The 24,512-nt window shown below is 35.4% G+C and overlaps 1 protein-coding gene across 2 annotated transcripts in view; it reads right to left on the minus strand.

Moving 5' to 3' along the window:
* RNF17 (ring finger protein 17) overlaps positions 1-24,512 on the minus strand; it is a 101,602-nt gene that overhangs the window by 47,252 nt on the left and 29,838 nt on the right. For both annotated transcript variants that reach the window (XM_076009640.1, XM_076009639.1), the window contains exons 11-22: positions 22,073-22,231; positions 18,253-18,442; positions 16,179-16,347; positions 14,637-14,827; positions 13,540-13,666; positions 10,592-10,745; positions 6,887-7,002; positions 5,748-5,868; positions 2,599-2,719; positions 1,301-1,528; positions 461-611; positions 191-309 (exon numbers count right to left, since the gene is read on the minus strand). In XM_076009640.1, the coding sequence (XP_075865755.1) occupies positions 191-309; positions 461-611; positions 1,301-1,528; positions 2,599-2,719; positions 5,748-5,868; positions 6,887-7,002; positions 10,592-10,745; positions 13,540-13,666; positions 14,637-14,827; positions 16,179-16,347; positions 18,253-18,442; positions 22,073-22,231 (1,846 nt within the window). The remainder of the gene's footprint in view (positions 1-190; positions 310-460; positions 612-1,300; positions 1,529-2,598; positions 2,720-5,747; positions 5,869-6,886; positions 7,003-10,591; positions 10,746-13,539; positions 13,667-14,636; positions 14,828-16,178; positions 16,348-18,252; positions 18,443-22,072; positions 22,232-24,512) is intronic.

Below are 24,512 nucleotides of genomic sequence, written 5' to 3' on the forward strand. Positions count from 1 at the left end.
TTCTATTTCTTAATGCCACTAAATTGATGTGCTCCAAATTTTTATCTTCCCCTCTTCTTAAAAGCCTAAATTAACTAGATTTCAGGAAAATTTCAGAACACCTTAGCAAAATTAAAACTGACAAAAATCCCATCTAAAAATATTAAAAATAATATTCAATAATGACAAAATTTACTCAGTTAAAAACTACCTTATATCAACAAGAGAGCATTCCAAAGATAATCTTCCCACTGTCTTTAGATTTTCTTGAAGTTCTCTTAAACAGTTAATATTCACTACTAGTTGAACACCCACGTCATACAGCAAGACCTAAGAAAACAATAACTTTAAGTCTGTGAAAGACAACACTTCAAAATATTTTTTTGTAAACTGCAAAACATAATAAAAATTGTATTAAGTAACTCCAGGAAAAACAAAATGCATTCACTTTCACAATTATACTTTTAACTCTGCAATTTACCTCTACCAATGTGTCTGTAACCATTCTGATGATCTGGCCTCTTCGCCACTGATTCTTATCTGGGATCCTAACAGCACAGTGCATATCATTTTCCCATTTAAGAGGTTCCCATTTTGAGTTTTCATAAGCAGCTATCATCTTTTCTTCTAAACTATATAAAGAAAAAAAAAAGATTTAACTTTTTAAACCTTTTCTTATAATTGTCTGACTACATGTTTTCTACTCTCACCACTTGCTCATTCCACCCCAGCCACACAGGACACCTTGTTCTCCCTTGTGTAGACCAAGCACGTTTCTACCTCTGGCCTTGCATGAGCTCTTCCCTGCCTGTGATACGCTTCCCTCAGATACCCATGCGGCTACTTCCCTCCTTCCTCAGGGCACATTTCAAATGTCACTGTCTCTGTGAGGTCTTCCCTTCCTTCCTCCCCCCACCCCTGCTCTCTTCCTCAGCTGTCCTGCTCAATCTCAGGCCCCTTATTTTCTACTGCCCTTATCACTATCTGCCACACTAAAAGTTTTATTTGTTCATTGTCTTTCCCTCTACTAGAATTTAAGCTCCATGACAGCAAAGCTGTCTCCATGTTTTTACTATTATATCCCTGACACCTAGAATACTAGTTTGTCATATGGTAGGTGCTCAGTAAGTATATGTGGAATTAATAAATTCTAGTATAATGAAAATAACTAACGTAGATACCATTTTATACTTCTAGTTTAGAGAGTATTCATTTAAAATAATTTTGCTTTTAAAATGTTATATTTGTGACTTCTAGATATTTGAAACAAAATATAAAAACAATAAAATCATATGCAATAAGTTTTCCTTATACATTATACCTATTAAGTAAGTTTTCTGTTAGTAACCACTGAACATAAATCTTCTCAGGAGATATTACATTACAGATATGCACAGGCAGTTCCTTATTATAAAGTGATTGGAAATTCTCATTAGGTAGAGATTTTGTAGACACAGCATTTGAGTTGTTTAACTCATTTGAGATAATTTCTTCTGGAGAAGGATCCCATACTTCAATATGCTTTTTAGAATTATCTTTCAGTGTATATCTGAAAAATAACAAAAATAAACAAGAATAATAATATGCAAAATGTTTATGTTTGTATTTGCTCAGCTCTGTATCTTGACTGTGATGTTACATGACTATACATTTGTCAAAATTCACTCAACTATGCACTTAAAAAGTGTGAATTTTTACTGTGTATGTTATACCTCAATAACCCTATCTTTATGAAGAAAAGATAAGATTCAGTCCAATGTAGTTTAAAAGTTTACTCTCATTTCTTTCTCTTCCCTCCTTCGAGACCTACAGTCCCCCCTCCTTCTGCTTCTAGGTACTCCAGTTTTACGGTGGGGGTGGAAGGTCAGCCACAGACATTAACACCAGTTGTCACTGCAGGCCTCTGGACGGTGTCACTGCATCTCTGGCTCATGCTGACAGGCCTCACAAGTGGGTGCTATCAAAATACTGCCCTTCTTGGGGGCTTTATGTGGGAGTTCTGCAGAAGACCCCCCCAGGGGTCACCCCCACTGCACAAGTCCCTGTTGTGGAAGAATTCTTTGTTTTCACCTCAAACCCTTCCAACCTGTCTTCACCACCACTCTGCCCTTCTGCTTCTGGGGTCGCCTTAACCACCAGCCTGTCCTGGCTAGGTATCAGCACACTGGCTCAAGCCTGGTTACCTTTCAAACTACCCACTTGAACCCAGGAAAATTCACATTTCTACAAATGAAAATGTAAGCTCCTCTACCACTACACTTACTCTCTATCTTGCCCTTTCTCTTCCCAATTCCCTTCTCAAACAGGCACAAGGGGGCTGCCTAAGCAGATGTGCCACCTGGAAATAAGATGCCAATCTCTGTTTCTTAGAAGCACCCTTGAACTCTAGGAGCCTTTCTCTTGGTTTCTGGGTTCCTCAAGGATGAAGGCAAAAGCCACTCTACTCCTCATTAGACAAATGACTCCAATTATTTTCTATTTTTTCTGACCCGGGAACAGGGAAGATTCACAAGAGTATAGCCTAAGCAGATATCCAATGGGGAATGACACGACAGTTTCCCTTCTTGTGATTAAAATGTTACACATGAAATGAAAATGAAAGTTTACACATCTACTCACCCTTCTTCATAAGATGCGAGGCCCTCATTAACAAGCTGGTCATTAATACTAGTAGGAGTCATTCCAGGAGCACCAAGAGAATCAAAAAGCTCAACTAAGAGCACATTGTCTTCCAGAATTTCTGTAAAACCATTAAGACTAGTTTGGGTAAAGAAATAAATATGTCACAAAATACACTAAATGGGCAAATTTTTAAAAAATGGGAAACTTTAATTTCTTTCATTTTGCATATGAGAATTCTTGCTGAATCATGTCATAGTCATTCTCTAAGAATTAAAGTAGCACTTTGGAGCTATAAATGAATTGTCAATGTTATCTGTAGCATATACAAATCAGTAAACATTTTATTTTAGGTTACTGTGTACTGTTTGTTCCATAATGAACCAAAATTATACTCAGAAAAGTACAAATTAACATATCCATTGAAGAAGTGTTCTGTTATGTTCTTAAACTGTTTTATGGAATTCAACCAAGTTCCAGGAGGACAAAAGTAAATGAAATTTAATTCAGGCCAGTGATTAGTTACAAAGGTTTACAGCTTTTATAAGAATGGCACAATGTTTAAAACAATAAAAAAACTAGAACCCTCAATTAACCGAAATTTTCTTCTATATATATGTTTTTTAGGACAAACCATATAACTTTAATTCTTTTTGTTTATCAGATCTAATTCTTAAACTAGACTGGGACTTAACAGAGGATAAAGTTTATATCTCATGTGCCTATTTACTTACTTACAGTAAATAGCATAGAGAACCTGCTCAATAAGTAACTGAACATGTGATAAACAGAGGAATTTCTTTAGAAAATACCTCAAAAATATGTACTGAGATCAGTATATACCTACACTTTCCACAAAAATAGCTGGTAGCTGCTAGTCAGAATGATGATTCTAAATAAAAAGATAACCATTACCAGCAGTAACATCCTATATTACCCAGTTATAAGTGTACATATTGCAAAGCTTTTTTCAAGAGTTGAAAAAAAAAAAAACATTCCCAGCTACTTCTCAATGGCCCAGATAAATAATTTGTAAACAAAAGGCTAAGCAGTGCTGAGCCTCAACAAATTTTGATCTACTTTTCCATCTCGTGTATTAACTTTAGTTCTTTCATTTCATATCTCTCATGCATAAGGTTCTTTACTCCCAAGGGCCAGCTTTCCTTGTGTTCTTTACCTTTATCATTTCACTGCTCTGCTCTTGATAAAATATAAACATCCCTTGCTTTTAAGGTAACAATATGTACTATTTCTCATGGGTTGTAGTTCACTTTATTAAAATGGTCTTGAACTCTCCATCTTACTGCTGTGCAGGTAAATGGGGAAAGACAGTTTTGGCTGGGCAGCACCTTCTGGAACTCCCTAAATCCAATCACCTAGGTTAATGACTACAGTACAACTAGCGTTTGGATGTCATTGGTATGACAAATAATTAAGTGAGAAAGAATGAAGAGGAATCAAGAAAGAAACCCAGGAAATCAGGTCTTGATGGACTGTCCAGAGGAGGACATTCAAGGACAGAGCTAAAACTCAACAGAATATAATGCCCAAAGGAAAGCTGGAAAGCAGTTAAACAGGTTAAAGTTGGCTCAAAAACCAGTGAAGGCTGCTCAAGAACTAGGAGGCCTTTAATTTACTGTTCATTACAAAGGAGCCAGACATAAAAATTCTATAGACTAAGGATGTAATTTTTTTTTTTTTTTTTGAGACAGAGTCTCACTCTGTTGCCCAGCTAGAGTGCCGTGGCATTAGCCTTGCCTCACAGCAACCTCAAACTCCTGGGCTCCAGTGATCCTACTGCCTCAGCCTCCCGAGTAGCTGGGACTACAGGCATGTGCCACCATGCCCGGCTAATTTTTTATATATATTTTTAGTTGTCCAGCTAATTTCTATTTTTAGTAGAGACGGGGTCTCGCTCTTGCTCAGGCTGGTCTTGAACTCCTGAGCTCAAACGATCCGCCTACCTCAGCCTCCCAGAGTGCCAGCATTATAGGTATGAGCCACTGCGCCTGGCCTACAGATGTAATTTTTATAATCACATTCCTCTTCAATGAAAATACTTCAAAAAATTTCTTGTTCTGAAGTAAATTATCATAGATACATTCTCATTTCTAGATTATGTGACTTTGAGCAGTTTATCTCTAAACTCCAGTTTCCTCACAGTAAATAGGCTAATAATTTTATGATGGTTGGGTTCATTTAAAGGCAGTGTGATAAAAGGGAAAAAAGGATATAGTAAAAACTACCCCCGAAAGTCCTATACATAACCTTAAGTAAACATGGTCTTGTGTATCTTGCACTAGTACTCATTAAGCCCAATATGCAGCCAGTGTTTGTTATGGCTTTGGAATAGAGCAAAATATCAGATAAAAACAGATTCCCAAGCCCCCATCCAAAACCCTTGGGGCAAGATATGTTTCAGAAATTCAGAATTCTTCTAGTTGAGAAAAGCTGTGTGGTACCTATACTGCATCTGTGTGATACCCCAGCAGTCTGGGGAGCAGCTCACAAACAGCAACTGGCAGTGGAATATGTGAATATTCACTGTAAAGGAGATAAACATGACATATACCTTCATGCCAATTCAGAACAAATTTTGCTATTAGACTTTTGATTTCCAGACCTTGTTATGTTACAACATTGTGGGCTAGTGGTCAGACTGTGTTTTGGACTGAAACTGTTCCAAAAAGGGAATAATTTTTTTTTCAAAATATGCTGAAGTCTATAGTTGGATTCACTTAAGCCAAACTAGATAGAAAAAAACAAATGAAAGCTATTTACCAATTGTGTCCCATCTTCCTCACTTTCCTAAAAATTAAACCTAGGCATCCTCTGTGTCAAGGACAGGGACAGAACCCTAGCAAAAATGCAAACAAATAAAAGAAGCCAATTTCTGCCTTTAGGGCTTTCAAGGGGCATGTCAGGGATGATGACCTTTTATGGTAATTTTTGCCCCACGTGCTGACTTTAGACTCGGGAGCCTATAGAAGATATAATTCCACTGTACTTAACTCGCAACAAGTCCTACCTCTCACTATTACTACTGATGGCACACTAAATTTAGTCTAAGATTTGACAAATGTTATATTACCATGTTGTTCTATTTAAAATTATGTATGACATAACAAGTAAAAATGGAAATATCTTACTAATAACTGAACATGTCATAAATTTATCTTGAGTCTTTTCTTCAAATTTTTCTTTAGCTTTTTTGGACCACTGCGTTGTCCTTTTACATGGTTCAATATAGGCCAGCTTGCATTTAATTGCCTGTGTCAAACAAAATCCCACCATTAAGAAAATAAACTTAATTTCTAGTTATTTTAGAATTAAAAGAAAGTTTTTGTGTAAGGGTCTATACAAAACTAATCATTGAGTTTGATTTAATGTATATTTCAGAATAATCAAATAAATGATCAATAATCAAGTCAAATCAAATAAATCAAATAAAATAAAAGTACCTTATCAATGCAAATAACTGGAATCAGCAGAGTATTTGGCTGAATGAATTACTCCACATCATATACAGGAATAACAAGCATTTATTAAAAGAATAACTGATACTTATGATACATTAATTATGAAAAGGTTATAGGACTATTTATAGTCTGATTTTATAATTGTTAAAAACACAGAAGATGCATCTTGGAAGTGTATATACACCAAAAATACTGAACAATGACTCTGAGTGATTCTTATCTTTTGCTCATCTGTATTTTTAAGTTTTTTTCCTATGATATCTCAAATTTCTTAAAATGAAAAACAAGGCTCAGTAACAACTCAAATAATAAAAGATTACATTAATTAGAAACTGAGGCCCCTTCGTATCCTTTTCTCAGAATCCTACTCCCCAGAGATAAGGTTAAGTTTTTTACATATTCTCTCAGATTTCTCTTTCTACTGCACACATGTATCATACATACTTAAACATAAATGGGATTATAGTGAAAGTACTTCTGAGATGAACTTTAAATCAATGTCACAAATGTGAAACTCTTACCACTTTATGAGATATCTCAACATGATATATTAAAAACTGCAGACCAGGAAGTACGTATTAAGACACGAATATATATAAGTAATGTTTATAATGAATGTTTATTTGCCAACATATACATATTATTTCTTAAAGAGTAACTGTACAACATTTATCTATAGTCCTTGTATCTGAAGTTATTTACAGACAAAAATGGTGGTTAACAGAACACTTCTATGGTAAAATGACTTCTAAAAACACTTTCACATATGTGCTAATATTCTAACTCTAGAATTCATAATAAATAATTACCTTCTCTGGGGGATTCAGAAACTCATCTTTTATCTTACGCATCTCTTTAAGTGTTATTTTTGCAGTATTACCAAAGTCCACATACTTAACTTCAACTTCTCGATGTCCAGGCAATCCTTGAAAAATTATGAAATTAGAAATCATAAACTTGGAAAAGCAAGAGAATTATCTAGCAAAATTTATACTGATCTATAGTCAACTAGATTAGAATACTTTTAGGCTCAATATATAAACTTTATACTTTTTAGAAGGTAAAAATATTTTTAATATTATATATTAGATGATTCCAAAAAGTCATCCATAATGCAGACTTGGTAGAATGAGAAACTAACATTTTAAGATACCAAAAGGACAGCCAAAATCAGTCAATAAAATCTATCATATGGTAGGGAGTATAATTTAAATGTTAAGAATTAGGCTCTGAGTCAGACTGACTGCATTAGAACCGTAGCCTGGTCACTAAAATGCTTCATGATCCAAAGCAAGTTAATTAACATCTCTAAGATATTACCCTGAGCAAGTTACTTTTTCTAAGCCTCATTACTTCATCTGTAAAATGGGTATACCAATAGAACCTAGTCTCATAAGATGTTTTTAGAGGATTCACCTATTTAAAAAGCACGAGGCTCAAAGTCAACCCTTAAGAAATGTTTCCTGTCAGTCAACATAGGTGATCAAGGCAAAGATTCAATAATCAAACTAAAGATTCATTCATGTAATATGTGACATTTAACTGTGACATTCTGAAATAATGTTATATTTGGGGGATATTGCAAAAAAAAAAAAAAAAGTAGAGACAGACCTCTATGTTACTCTAGTCTCTATACTTTAAAGTTAACCTCTGGAAGGTTCACATGGAGGTTTGAATAAAGGCCTATCACACACTAACCTTTCTGAAAATACTCAAAATACATAGTTGACTTTGGCTCTTCCCAGCGCACCTATGTACATTGTTATTAAATTTGTTGCTATCATTTTCAAATTTAAAGACTAATATGGTGTATATTAGTGATTTAAATATGGAAAAGATTCTCCGTTCCTTGGCAAAAGTGGAAGAAGGTGGCACAGCATGGGTGCTCTCAAGATGACACTTCCAACAACTTAGGCCCTGTGGTGGTGGACATCTGGGATGGCCGAGAAGGCAGGTGTTGTTATAGGTGTAAGGCCAGAAGACAGGGGAACCTCTCCCTACTTCCACTGCAATCTCCCCACTAGAAGGATATTCTCAACTCTAACGATGCCATTAGATTCTTAGCCTTCCTTAAATCTCTGAATGGAGATGCAGTTTTAAACAAATAGATGGATATGGGATGGAATTTAAAGAATGTTATTGTTTTACCCAAACTGTCAATTACATATAAGAGCAGAGTCAGAAGACATGGAAGGTTTAAATTTCCCTCCCATTTATTCTCTCTGAGGAAACTACTGGAAGATGACTCCACAAAAAAGAGAACAAACTGAAAAAGTAAACATGGGGTCCAGAAAACAAGGGATCCAATACTGGGGAACAGTAAAGTATTCTTTGTCCAAGTGAAATCAATTCCCAGAATAAATGTGTAGTAATCCTAGAGGGTAAGAAGTCCAGTTGGACAAGACAGGAGGATGTTTTCATGGTTAAAAAAAGAAAATCAAACCAAAATTATCTGAGAAGTCTAATCATGTGGAAAATTGTTTTGAACTATTTAAAAAAGCCACAAATTAAAATTAAAGTGAAAATAGACAAAATTATGAACTCAAAATACAATTAAAGCATATTATGTGGCTTTACTTACACAGAGTATGAATTTAACTAAAAATTGTGATACAACTATAGTAGGGAGGGCAAGGGACAGAAAAGCTATAGACATCTAAAACTGCTGACAGAATAAGCAGTAAATAGATATTTAAAGATTGAAGCATTAACTGAAGTATTAGATATTATTAGAAGAAAAAACACAAATAAGTGTCAAAAGAAACAGCTGAAAGAACAAAAAGGAATTGCCTTCAAGGAGAGGAATGGAGTGTGAAAAGTCTTTTAGCACTATTTAACTTTTAAATGAGGCAGACATAAAACAAAAAAAGCTACTATTTACTAAACCAAGTATCATTTTCAAGGTGGAGTTCAACAGGGCCATGGAAGGCACAGGAAGACAGGCCAACTGAGTCACACATGTATCTCTATTAGCACCCCAAAAGTCACCATAGAAACTGCATCTTTCCGAAATGTAACTACTAAAAGATTACAGAGGTCTTATTGTGTACCAAATGGATGTTTTAGAGATAATAATCTTAATCTGAAAAGCAGTTGCAAAGCCCCTAGTGTCATGAAAAACGACTTTATTTGCTCCAAAGATATTTACCCAAACATAAAGTGGTATTAAAAGTGATTTTTAAATAGCAATACTAGCAATATTCATTGCTATGGTTTGAATGTTTTTGTCCCCTTCAAAATTCATGTTGGAACTTAATCCCCAAATGCAACAGTATTTAGGAGATGATTGAGTTATAAGAGTTCTTCCCTCATAAATGGGATTAGCTGCTCTTTTAAAGAGCATTGATAAAGGGATTTTGCCCCCTTTTTTGCCCTTTCACCATGTGGAGACACAGTGTCCCCTCTGGAGGATGCAGCATCAGGGCACCATCTTGGAAACAGAGAGACTAAGCCCTCAATATACTGGTGCCTTGATCTTGGTCTTCCCAGCCCCCAAAACTGTGAGAAACAAATTTCTATAGTTTATAAATTACCCAGTCTGTAGTATTTGGTTATAGCAGACCAGAGTAAGACACTGATAAGAACCACATCTAAAAATTCTTTAGATAGTCAAGTCACTAATCACTAACAGAATTAAAATCAATTATGATAAATGAGGGACAGAAAAACTTAGGTTGAAAGAATAATTTGACATAAGATACAGAATTGGTTATATATTACGAGTAACTTATAAAGATCTTAGGTTACCTTAATGGAAAAACATATTAAATAGTTTAAACTTTAAAAATTTAACTTTACCCTTTTAATAAAAAAGTACATACCTACAAACTACAAAGCATGTAAAAGGAACACAGCAGAATTGGTGAAACTGCCTATGGTCAATCTAATTCCTGAAACCACAAAAGCTTAGTGTATAACTGTTCTCTCTTAGCCAAAGCTGGAAAAATAATCACAAACTTTCCTATTTCATTGCTAGCTAGTATCTCCATTTTCATAAACCTTCTGTCTCCAATCTCACTTTTTATTTTTCCCATTATTTCATAAGTTGAATTCAATTACTTGACTCAGGGAGGATGTAGAAAAAAGATACTGGGAAAACTAGTAGCTGGGTAAGTAATTCTGAGGAATGAAGAATATAGTAAGTCAGAAGGGGAGTTGAGAGGACACAAAAGACTCCAATTTGTACCGTGGCAAACAAAATAGCATGGGACAGTCATAAACAGTCAATATGAAGCTAGAGGTCACCAATTCTTGAATAATTAACTTTGACTGCTTCATACAATCTACTAGTTTTCCAGCCAGATTCCCAATGGTTAAGTTTTAGTCAAGTCAAACACAATCTCAGGAGCCAGAGATTCACCTCCAAACATTATCACCAGCTTTCTAAAGACAGACAATGTAGCAAATGATAAAATCAAATAACATCACTTTCAAGATTTAATCTGTACCAATTCAAACAATATTAGTTTTGAAGTATTAACATTTCCCTGTGGAAATAGCATGTACTTTCCTACCAGTGACTTTTGCTCGGTACCAAACTCCATCTTCAAATTTAGCTACACAGGCTTGATCTTGAACTGGACAGAGGATTTCCAGATTTTCCCCATCTTCACTTTTATAGAATTCCTCGATTGTCTTTAATAGTAATAAAAAATCCAGGCCCTCTATCTAAGAAACAGAATGACAAAGCACTGTAGGCTCACAGAAACTTAAAATTTAAATGTTGAGTGAATTACAGGCATTATTCATAAAATTATAAAACATTAAAACTTGAGTTTGACCTAAATCAATTTTGTAATGTAATTTCTTTTACAAATATATTGCCATATAGAAAATTAGTATATATGAACATAAGATCACATTCTGACAGACAGTAACTGTGTATATTCTTCTAAATCTTTCTATAAACATATATGCACTCCCTTGTACACCTGTTTTTACCAGAACTAGACCATACCACACATACAATATAATAACCTGCATTTTTCTATCATCTCTCACTTTTTCTATTTCAGTGAGTGTTCCCACTAGTACTTCTAGACCACATTTGGTTTTCCCTAACTGATCCAAACCAATATCCAGTCCAAGATCACACACTGCTTTGGTTGTTATCTCCATAACTCTTTCATAATCTAGCACAATCCTCTACTTTTAATGACCATGTCTCGTTGCAGAGAGGCAGCTATTTTTCTGCAGAATGCCTCATACCTTACGGATGTATGTGGTTACACCCTCATGTTGTCATTTAGCTTATTCCTTCATTGACTGGGGTGTATCTGCTGAGCTTTCCAAAAGATGAAAGTTATACCTAAATGTTGGCTGGATTGACCCCTGTGCATTGCTGGTAGGAATCTAAAATTGGGTAGCTGCTGTGGAAAATAGTTAGACAGTTCCCCCAAAAAGTTAAACATAGAATTGCTATATAATCCAGCAGTTCTACCCGTAGGTACACACCAAGGGAACTGAAAGCAGGGATACAAATGCATACTTTTATAATAATGTTCATAGCAGCATTATTCATAATGGCCAAAAGGTAGAAACAATCCAAGTGCCCATCAACAGACGAATTAACAAAAATGTGGTACATTCATACATGGAATATTATTCAGTCATAAAAAGGAACAAAACTCTGATATATCCTACAATATAGATGAACCTTGAAAACATTAAGCTTAAATGAAATAAGCCAGAAACAAAAGGAAACATTGTGTATTACTCCACTTATGCGGTACCTAAAACAGGCAGATTCAAAGAGACAAAAAGCAAAATGGAAGTTGTCAGGGGCTGGGGGAGAGGAAATGGGGTGTTATTATCTAATGTTATTGTACAGAGCTTCTGTTTGGAATGAAGAAAAAGCTCTAGAAATGGATAGTGGTGATGGCTCCACAACACTGTTAATGTACTTAATGGCATTGAACTGTATACTTAAAATTTGTTGAAACTGTAAATTTACATTATGCATATTTTACCACAATAAAAAAAGACACTGCAAAAGAGAAACTCAAGTCCTAACTTAGTGCCAGATAAGCAGCCTCCACAACCCCTCTGGGGAGCCAGTACAGCGTGTCGTGGTGCTTGAGACGACAGACTCTGGAGCTACATGACGCAATTCAATCCTGGCTCTACCCTTTCACAGCTGCGTGACCTTAGGCAAGATGCTTCAACCCTGCTGTTAGTGAGAGTCTCCGAACCCAAATGGAGATAACAGTATTTTTCGCACAGGATCATTGTGAAGACTAATGATCAAATCACTTAAAACCTTATGGTCCTTATGATGAGTTAATTTATATAAAGGACTGCAAGGTCAATAAGGATGACCTATTATCATTACTAGCTATCTAAACAAACACATCAGTCACATATCAAAAGTTTAATATGGAATGCCTTCAATTTGTATCTATTTTGGCATTCAAACTCAGAAAACTACCTGGGAATAATCAGTAAATTCTCAAATGCACATGGTCAGAAAAGGTTTGTCATTATATTTTGATTTGTTAGCTCTACGTGCTTTCCTAGTTTCTAGATTTTAAAAGGTAGCAAGAGCCAGGCGCGGTGGCTCACGCCTGTAATCCTAGCACTCTGGGAGGCCGAGGCGGGCGGATTGCTCAAGGTCAGGAGTTCGAAACCAGCCTGAGCAAGAGCGAGACCCCATCTCTACTATAAATAGAAAGATATTAATTGGCCAACTAATATATATATATCAGCCAGGCATGGTGGCGCATGCCTGTAGTCCCAGCTACTCGGGAGGCTGAGGCAGAAGGATTGCTTGAACCCAGGAGTTTGAGGTTGCTGTGAGCTAGGCTGACGCCATGGCACTCACTCTAGCCTGGGCAACAAAGTGAGACTCTGCCTCAAAAAAAAAAAAAAAAAAAAAAAAAAGGTAGCAAGAAACATTTATACATTAGGTATCCTGTATCATTCTCTCAATTTATGAATCATGTGAACTTCTTATTTACAGTTTGCAGCTACTAACAAATTTAAATTTATAGAAGGTTAGGCCGGGCGTGGTGGCTCACGCCTGTAATCCTAGCACTTTGGGAGGCCGAGGCGGGCGGATTGCTCAAGGCCAGGAGTTTGAAACCAGCCTGAGCGAGACCCCGTCTCTACCAAAAATAGAAATAAATTAATTGACCAACTAAAAATATATATACAAAAAATTAGCCGGGCATGGTGGCGCATGCCTGTAGTCTCAGCTACTCGGGAGGCTGAGGCAGTAGGATCGCTGAGCCCCGGGAGATTGAGGTTGCTGTGAGCCAGGCTGATGCCACGGCACTCACTCTAACCTGGGCAACAAAGTGAGACTCTGTCTCAAAAAAAAAAAAAAAAAAAAAAAAAAATTTATAGAAGGTTGACAGTGGTTTATTTGCACAAACTAAAATTCACAGTTGGCACTCATTCCTCTTATACATTTCTAATTTAAATTTTTAAAGATACTTAATTTCAAAAAACATTATATACTTACCAACTGAAGATAGAAATCAGTGGGACTATTTATATGACAAACCATAACGGAAACATCTGTCATTTCTTTAGGCAAAATAGGTGGATGGTAGTGTAAAGTTGTATTTTTTTCAGACTGTGACCTAAATCTAATTAAAAGCATAATGAAAAGCATAAGAAAGAGCCATTTTCTTAAAGTCTCTCTTCTCTCAGTGACTTGATTTGAAGAAAGGACTTGTACATATACTGACTTATTTATCAAAAATATTCCTTTTCCAATTTCTCTCTTCTTGTAACATTTCTTGGTATTGTCTCCAATTGTTGAACCAGGTTAAATAAGATGCCCAGTCTCAAAACTCAATAATTAACCTTCAAATTTGTGTTAGGACATTTTAGAGCTGGGCCCGCATGTCACACTTACATTCAAAGCTGCTTCTACTCTAACTTGTGGTTACATTAATAGCCGTGATCTGTGGTAGTGCTCGGTGAGGCCAGCTAAGGGGTGTCTGTGGCTCTTTCCAGTTGCAAGACTCTAATTTTATTTTTCTAGAATGGAATCTACTTAGGTCTCTTCCAGGGTCATCTAATCACCCAGGACAGAAAGTTAGGATCTTCCACTACCTCTATGGTTACTTAGTACATCAGAAATGAGGGAGAAAGAAACTTTAACTCTCTATTTTGGATTCATACATTAAATATAGAGTAGTGATCAGGAACTCATTCCAAAGGTTAGAAAATTTAAGCTAGGAACAGTTAAACTATAATTCTTGAAACCCTAGTAGTAGTGCTCCTTGTAAAGTTATCAAGAGTACAAAAACTGTTTAGAATCTACTTATACTTTCTATTTTGAGCTACTTTAATTTCTCAATTTTCTTTTTTTTTTTTTTTTTTCTTTATTTAGAACTTTGGCCACTCTTTGAAATTTCTCAATTTTCTTAAACCAAATTATCTGAATGCAGTTTTCACAGACAATTGTACTTAGAAAACCCTGACAGCCGTGTTTTAACTTGTTAGGGTATGTTGAGGTTTAGTCTACAGCCATGGTTTTTAAAGGCAAAATCTGGTATTTTTGTTTAGCTATAATCTCAAAGAATATTTGCATTTTAATAAGTTACTTACCTTGCTAGTTCCATAAAAACTAATGCATCTCTAAGAGACACAGGCATATCACTGCTTATTTTATTTGTTGGTGGTTTCTGCAGATCTACAATAAGCACACCATCCTCTTCTCCAAAAACTTTCATTAAAACAGCCTTGTTATTTACCATTTTTAAAAATTCCACTTTAGCTTCCTCTTTCCAGCCTTCATTCTATAAAGGTAAAATTCCACAGTAACTAGTAAGTATAATTAGTTCTAATGTTACAATGTTCTGGATTTAGCTTTGTACCAAGCAAGTCTGCAACTTTGAGTCAAGGCACTAAACAGACATTAAGAAATAGCCAGGACCACAAACCCAACGGAAGTCTTTATAACATAAATATATTCTCAAGCTTTTATTATTTTTTTTTATTTTTGAGATGGGGTCTCTGTCACCTGGGCTAACTCAAGATTTTACTTTAGAATTTAGTGTCACTTTTGAATATTAATATGAAGATTATAAAGACCTTAAAATGCAAGAAAATATTTATTACACATGAGTTTTCTACTTAATGAAAATTCAAAAGATTGTTTTGAAAGTAATAAAATCAAAATATTTATAATCATCAGTTAACCTAGCTTCCATTACTAGCAAAGTATGAGGTATGTGCTATTTAAATAAGAAAAAATATTCACCTATTGGAAAAAAAACTTTTAAGTTGATCTTTGAACATTTAAGTATTATACCTAGAGTAAATTTCTAGGATCAAAACCACAAATTCCTTAAAAACAAAAAGTAAAATAGCTTTCTAAAGTTTTTATGATTATAAACATAAACCATATGATCACAGACATATGATTATAAACATATATCTATTCAGTATAGAAAGTACAAAAAAGTATAAAAGAGAAAGTTAAGAACAAAACAATGTCACCATCTTGAGGAAAACACCAGTACTAATATTTTTATGTTTCCTTTTTTTATTCATTTATTCATTATTTCAAGTATTTCTTGAATGCCTACTATGTGGCAGGTGATAATTGCTAAATGCTGGGAAAATAACAATAAGCAAAGACAGACTCCTGCTTTCGCAGATCTTATAATAATAGACCTGCTTAAGATATCTTGTTATACACAATCCCTGCCTCCTAGGAGATTTCAATCTTGCTGGGGAACAGATACTCATAAATACAAAGCAGAATGCAATATCAGCCATAAACAGACTAACGAATGAAGTACAAGGAAACAGAGAAGGAATGTATAGAAAAACACACTGTGTCATATTTTAAACTTATTTCTCTTTATGTAGTAGACTCCAAAATCACTAGTTTAACTTGGATATTTCATCAATCGTTATATTCATATATGCTTGTTCAACTCAATTTCCCGTTAAGAATGTTTTCAATTGTGGAAGTTAAAGTTCATTTCCCTTTTTAATGGCACTGATAGCTTATTATGCAAAGTGTATTTGCCAAGATAAATAAATGGTTCCTTGACCTTACACTCTGTGATCTAATTGACAAACATAGCTAAAATTGTAATATTAAGCCTCTAAAGAAGAAATAATTTAAGTCTCACTTACTGAATTCTGTGGAACAATGTCTTTCAAAGAACATGGCTGTGCTAATGGCTGAATGTCTTTCAGTAGCCCTTTAATGTGTGGGTCAGACTTCCTTAGAACCAGACATAAATCATTGAGTACAACATGTTGCTCAGCAGTGTGTTCTGGTCTCATGTGAGTATCACCAACTCTAAGAGGAATTCAAATAATATTTAAGTAACGCTTCATACTTGAACTTCCTTTTCCCCATAAAATGTATGCATTTCTAAGGATACTTTAAGTTGTATCTTCTAGAAAGTTATAAAGTTCATACTATACAGATGTAATTTAGCTTCTATAAGCACAGACACTGTTTTCATACATAGAATTAAATCTCAGCTACTTTTATTTGAACTTTCATATACATATTCAATTTAAACTTAAAGAATATAATGACCTTCCCCACCCAACATAAATCCATTTATAAAACTATGACAATAAAGTGATCACACTACCATTAATATTGGTCCTTACTACAGAAACATTTTGATTTATTTTCCTAAAAGACTGAGAAAACATTTTTAAATGCTGAGATTTAGACAGTATGACAAGCATTAACTACAGAAGTCTGATTAAAAATTTAGCTCAATCATCTGCAGCTAACTCTAACATTTTATTTAAAAAAATTAGTTTTGTGCATTATTCCTTGTTTTAAAGACATGAGTATTTAAGTTTGGAATACATCAAAAAGTTCCTTTTCCAAGCTCCCTATCTATTAATATTGATAACTAATATATTTTATTTATTAAGATGACTAGAGCAAAACATTAAGTTATTAAGTATGAAATGTCCAATTTCCTTAAGTACTAAGTTTGACAGTTGATATCGCTGATATTCCACTTAGACACTGTTCTTATTGTGAAGGTGCATCCTCAGTCTTTTAAATACATGTTTTAGCTTGTGATTATCTTTCAAATTTTTTTAGAGCAATTTTTGTGAAACCATGGATAAGTCAAAAATTCATGTTATTTTCTAATATTAGTTCCATCGCAGAACCAATGCAGTGCAGACAGCTCAAAATATTAACAAAGTGTCTGGAAAGGATGTGGCTAAGGAACACAGTATGTCAATGGTTTGAGAAGCTCCGTTCTGGTGATTTTAATCTTGAAAAATGAGCCATGTGGGTGACCTGAGACAGATGTGGATGAGCTGAAAGCTATAATGGAAGTGAATCCATCTCAACCTATGTGTGAACTACCAGCAAGGTCTGATGTTACTATTCTAACATTACTGGACCATTTGAAACAAGGTAAAGAATTTGGATAGATGGATTCCATGTGAATTAAACAAGTGTAATAAGAACAATCGTCATTTCTATACTGTATTGCTATGTGTGATGAAAAATGGACTCTTTCTGACAACTGCAAGCATTCAGCACAATGGTTGGATAAAGATGGAGTGCCGAAATACAGTCCAAAACCAAATATTCATCAAAAAAAGCTAATGGTGTCTGCTTGGTAGTCCAGTGCTGGTATTATCCACTATAGTTTCATGAAACCTGGTCAATCAATTATAGCAATTAACTGGATGAAACAATGAGGATGCTTGAGATTAAGCAGCCGAGATTGGTCAACAGAGACAGTACAATCCTCTTGCAAGACAACACTCGGCCACATGTCACACAAACAACGCTGCTCAAACTAGTCATCTACCATATTCACCAGACCTTGCACCAACTGATTACCACTTCTTCCAGGCTTTGGACCACTTCTAGCAAGGAAAAATATCCAATTTGCAACAAGCTATGGAAAACACCTTTTGCAATTTCATTTCCACTTGCTCTCCAGGCTTCTTTGTTGCTGGCATAAACAAGCTACCATTAAGATGGCAAAACTGTGTCAATAGTTTAGGCACCATACTTTGATTGTACTGCTTCTTGAGATATAATAGACTTGATTCAAAATTGGACATTTCGTATTTAATGATCTACTAATAAAGTGTATGCCTTTGAAGTGAAGAATGAAAAATTACTCCTCTATATCCCTTTCTGATTTCCTTTATTCCCCCCACAAATGTTTCTAAGTGAGCCAGAAACACATATTATAAAATATCATACCCTGTGACAATTAGGGCTTCTGAATTTCCAAAGTCTACCATGAATATTTGTATCAGTGCAACTTCACGGACTGAGAATTTGGTTGGACTACAAGGTTTTCTAATATTTTTACTTTCTATTGGAATCAATTCAGTGATAGTTCCTCGACACCACATTCCATTTTCAATACTGTTGACAAATATTTCTGTACCTAAATAATGAGGGAGACAAATCATGTTTAATGAGAAAGACACCTAAGAAGTTCTAATTTACAAACACATTAGTTCTACCACTAAAAAGTCTTAATTCATTTATTTACTGATCATATACTATTGTGTAAAGTACTATGAGAAGAATATAATGTAGTATATTATGCCAGTTGCCATTATACAAGCTAAATGGTGAGATAAAAAACACAAAGTACTAAGTCAGCAGTTGTGGGTCAGCATGATGACCTATGTTTCATGAACTACATTAACAAAGACGAGACTATCTTGCCATCAAAAAGTTCAAGAAAGAGACAGGCAAATAAATTACTATAATGCACTGTACTTACCACAATGAAGACTATCTATCCTCACACATGTACACACATACACTTATATACACGCTGAAGTTTGTAATAAAGGAAGAAATAATTACCTTCTCTTGATAAAGGAGAGTAAGAGAAAAGAAACAATGACAAGCAGCATATGAAATGTCAAAATTAATACCCAGTGGTGTTCAGAGAAGGGGAAGATGAGCTAAGGACTTAATAGAGCAAGACCCTACTGAGGGACCAGATGGATTAAAAATTAATAACCAGGAAAAAAGATTAAGAGGCCTGAATGTGAACGTTCACCATGAGCTCAGCAATGTCCTCAGTATTTTGTTTGAATTCACTTAATCCCTACCACAACCCCATAGAGGTAGTGCTTCCACAGTACAGGTGAGGAAACTGAGACAGAAAACCTAGCCCAAGCCACATGGCTGCTTAGAAGAGGTAGCAAGAGAACCCAGGTCATCCTAGAACCCATCTAAAGTACACACTGGAGATAAATTTGGTAAGCCTTGGTCACTGATTATATACAGGGAGATACTGTATAAGCCCCTCTACATACACTGATAAAAGTGGGACAGTTGAAAGGCACATTAGGGCAGCTTTTTAATTTTCTTTAAGTTCTACCAAAACATTTGTTTGGGCTTCGGACTGTCAGTGAACCTTTTATTTTGATATACTATACAAGCAACATTCTCTTCATTTTAAAATACAGTAAGTCCTCATTTAATGTTGTTGATAGGTTTTTGGAAACTGTGACTTTAAGTTAAACAATGTATAACAAAACCAATCTTACCGTAGGCTAACTGATATAAACAAGAGTTAGGTTCTTATGGAATATTTCTGGCCACAAAAACATCACCAAAATTCCACATAAAGACCCTAACACTGAAATGAATGTTAGCTGTACGTACATTTAAAAAAGACTGATAAAATATTTATTTATTTTTTTGAGACAGAGTCACACTGTGTTGCCCAGGCTAGAGTGCTGTGGCGTCAGCCTAGCTCACAGCAACCTCAAACTCCTGGGCTCAAGCAATCCTTCTGTCTCAGGCTCCCGAGTAGCTGGGACTACAGGTATGCACCACCATGCCTGGCTAATTTTTTCTCTATATATTTTTTAATTGGCCAATTAATTTCTTTCTATTTTTTAGTAGAGATAGGGTCTCTCTTGCTCAAACTGGTTTTGAACTTCTGAGCTTGAGTGATCCACACGCCTCAGCCTCCCAGAGTGCTAGGATTACAGGCGTGAGCCACCATGCCCGGCCTATTTACTCAATTTTTGACGAAATCAGTGAGTGACAGCAGTCACAGTGGTAGTGGCTTAAATCAAGGAATTAAAGTTTGCAACGCAGAAACTTAAAGGAGCCCCTCCTACCACCATACAGTCAAAAACAATCACAAATATGGTGGGCTCACTGAGTGCATCATTTATTGTCATGCATATGTATGATGATCGTATAGTTTATTAATTTTTATTTTACAATAATTTGTATACATCGTTTTCCAACTTGCTTTTTCCAGTTAAGGGTCGAGGGTGGCAGGAGCCTACTCAGGCAGCTCAGGGCACAAGGCGGGAACCAACTCTGGTCAGGACACCATTCCATTTGCAGAGTGTACTCTCACACATACATTCTCTTTCAGACTGGAACAATGCAGACAAGCCGATTAACTAGTGTGCACATTCTTGAGATGGGAGAGGAAGCTGGAAGACTCCAAGAAAACCCCAAAGACGTGGGGAGAATGTGCAAACTCAAAACAGAGGGCCTGGCTAGGAATCAATTTTTTCTCAACATTATAATGAAATGAATTATTTGAGGACCTGCTGTGTATATTCTACGAAACCATTCTTTCTTTCAATAAATGAAAGTCTATTGAAGTCATTTGTTATTCTTTATAATGAAGTACAGAGGTAGGAAAAGGGAACGAGGATGCCCTCCTTTCCTACAGCACCAATTCACCTTTCTTCCTTTATCACTAATTCTCAAAATATAAATGAATATTTAAATCAACTATATTTACATAATTATCATTAACAACTTAAAGCAAAGGATATCTTTTTGGCTTTCTTAAAACATTTTCTTTTTTTTTTTTTTTTTTTTTTTTTTTTTTTTAGAATTTACTTTGAGAAGTGATCTTAAAACATTTTCTGAATACAAGCTGAGTTCCTTTGGGCATGTATTACATTTTAGAGAACTATTTGCAACCATAAAAATTAAGTTTAATAGTATACCTCCCTCCTCTTAAAAATAACATTAGTATTTAAGTTTTAGAATTATTCAGTCAAATGTATATGATGATACTAGTCTTCTGATATTTTGAAAAGCTATATAGATAGGCTGAGAGCTAATTACACTTTTATCATTTAAGACTAGACAGAAAATAGTTTTGGTATTAATTATACATAGGCATCAATTGCTATTAACAGCATGAAAAAATGCTCTATTAAAAATTCGTATCATAGCTTCATTATATTAGAGTATAATCAAATTCAGTCAACAGTGTTATAAGAAAAATAGTTGTAACAAAAGCCTAAAGCATGACAAATTCACCCACCCTCAGAATTAAAACAGATTTATTACATTTACAACTATCCCTCCTTCGGGCACTATGAATGGGTGCCACAGGCCTTCTGAATCTAAAATGCTCAGTTCTAGCCCCAATATCCACACAGAAGATGACACTGGAGTTACACTGGAAGAACCATCTTAGAGGCACAGTTTTCCCTGGAGATGGGGGTGGGGGGGTAGGCTATATAACCTGTTGTGAGTTTTATGGTTTAGTTTTTAGAGACTGGGTCTTGCTCTGCTGCCCAGGATGGAGTGCAGTGACACGATCATAGCTCACTGCAGCCTCCAACTCCTGGGCTCAAGCAATCCTCCCTATTCAGCCTCCTGAGTAGTTGGGGCTTACAGGTGTGCACCACCACTCATGGATAACTAAAATTTTTTTTGAGACAGGATATTGCTATGTTGCCCAGCTGATGTCAAACTCCTGGGCTCAAGCAATCTTCCTGCTTTGGCCTCCCAAAGTGCTGGGATTACAGGTGTGAGCCACTGAGCCTGACAAGTTTTATAGTTTAAAAAGCAGCTCACCCCTCTCCATGTGGAGTTTCTGTGTATCTCACTCTAAAACTATTTTAATCCTTAACTAACTTCCCTAAATAATCTAACTTATGTTACATAATTCTAAAACTTTTATGCTATTAACTTGTAACAGATACCTGTACAAGTCTATGTGGGTTGGCCAAGTATTATAATATTTAAATAAACCTGATTTTAACTTGGAGTAGTATTTCATTACCTAGCTCCAAAATGTCTGAAGGATCAAGATGGGAACTCTTATTGCAAAATTCATTCACCTTCTTTTCCAATACTGTTGCATCTTTTATTTGTGAGTATTTGCGAATGTAGAAGTGGCAAGGATGTATTACATGGCTTACAAAAACCAGCTCTGGAGAACCTGCATAAGAATCAATTAAACCTCATTAATAAAGCACAGGTTAGAAAAGAATTCACAAAAGCTGAAAAACTATAATAGCCTCTAAAAGAATAAGTGTCTTATGGCACTGTGAACACTAGAATACTGAATCTAGGTCAATGAAAGAGTCCAAATCCTAAATGACTGATAAAACAAATGGATCACTTTAAATCATGAATTATTTAGCAATCTGAACTGCAAATACTTTATATTACTTGTAAAATATAAGTGGAATCACAGTTCATGCGACAGATTCTAAAGTCAGTGTACATGCTGTAACTCCACAGTATTATAAAAATTAGCTTATTTATGGATATATTTGGAACTCAGAATCCCATTGATAATGATTAGGTTTCTAGGATAGCTTACAAAAGCCAGTTCAATCTATACTCCACCATATACAATACCTATAGCTTACAGCCCTCTGAATCCCAGGTCTTAGAAATCAGGTTAGAGAGGTGTGAAAAAATGTCTAGGAAAAGCCAAAGTACTCAGCAGCATTTAGAGGAATGTGTGTGTGCTTTGGTGGAATGAGTAAAGACAGTGATATATATTAGAAATTTCTATACATGTATTTCTTAATTAGGAGTAATTAAGCCAAATGCTTCTACTGATATTAATAGAAAAAGGTCTTGGCTGAGTGAGGTGGCTCACGCCTATAATCCCAACACTTTGGGAGGCTGAGGTGGGAGGATCACTTGAGGCCAGGAGTTCAAGACCAGCCTGGGAAACATAGCAAGACCCTATCTCTACAAAAAATATTAAAAACTAGTATGGTATGGTAGAGCATGCCTGTGGTCCCAGCTACTCAGAAGGCTGAGGCAGGAGAATCACTTGAGCCCAGGAGTTTGAGGCTATAGTGAATTACGATCTTGCTACTGTGCTCCAGTGTGGGCAACAGAGCAAGACCCTGTCTTTTAAACAAACAAACAAACAAAAAAAAAAACAAAGAAAAGATTTCCAAGATCTCCAAAGCACAATATTATGGGAAGAATGCAAAAAACAGAACACAGAACAATGTGTATGGCATACTATGTTTTGTGTTAAAACACACACACACAAAGACGGTTAGAAAAATAATTTGTGTGTATTTATTTGTAAATTCATAAAGAAAATATGGAAGGGAGGGACTGAATAGCATGGGAATGGGGGAAGTTTCACAGACTATTTTAATATATTTAATTTCTGAACAAAGTTAAGTGTTTTATCTGGTAAATTGTTTAAAAAACAAAGACTAGGGCGGGCGTGGTGGCTCACGCTTGTAATCCTAGCACTCTGGGAGGCCGAGGCGAGTGGATTGCTCAAGGTCAGGAGTTCAAAACCAGCCTGAGCAAGACCCTGTCTCTACTATAAAAATAGAAAGAAATTAATTGGCCAACTGATATATATATATAAAATTAGCCGGGCATGGTGGCACGTGCCTGTAGTCCCAGCTACTCGGGAGGCTGAGGCAGCAGGATTGCTTGAGCCCAGGAGTTTGAGGTTGCTGTGAGCTAGGCTGATGCCACGGCACTCACTCTAGCCTGGGCAACAAGCGAGACTCTGTCTCAAAAAAAAAAAAAAAAAAAAAAAACAAACAAACAGAAAACAAAGACTAGGAGTGGAATTGAATAGTCAAATGTAGACATATTACAGAAATCAAAAAAATGGATTTTAATTATCCAATATAGACTACAAAGAATGATACCCATATTGAGGAAGGGATAAAAAGATAAGTATGTATAACTGGGGTGACAGTTGAGAGAAATATTGTAAATTTCAGAAATATTTTTGTCAAAATGAGTCAAAACTTCTAACAAGAGAAAGGAATAAGTTTTGGTTATCAGTAAAATTCATTTTACTTACTGTCTCACACCATATGAAATTACTATACATACAGCAAACACCACTACATCAAGCTCAGACAGTTGTTAAAGTACCTGCTTTTGATCCAAAAGGAACAGTTAAGTTTTTCTGAGGAGGCTTTTTTGGATATCTAGGTGTCTCCACAAGATAATCTGTGAAGTATGCTTTATCAAAATAAGAAATGAAGACAACTGTACTAATTATGTTAAAGCTGACAATGACATGCTACTGTTTAAAAAGCTGTGCTTGAATAGGCAAAATACTTGAATGGCAAGATCCCTTCTGTAAGTCATGTCATGACAGGTATCTTAAATCACTGCTACATCAGTGATAATACAATGGGAAGGAAAGAAAAGAGTTTGTCCTTTTATCAAAATGTCATTCTGGAGAGTCGACCAGTAAAATAGACAATGGAAGG

Source organism: Microcebus murinus, chromosome 13 (assembly GCF_040939455.1).
Source record: "Microcebus murinus isolate Inina chromosome 13, M.murinus_Inina_mat1.0, whole genome shotgun sequence".
NCBI classification, from domain to species: Eukaryota; Metazoa; Chordata; class Mammalia; order Primates; family Cheirogaleidae; genus Microcebus; species Microcebus murinus.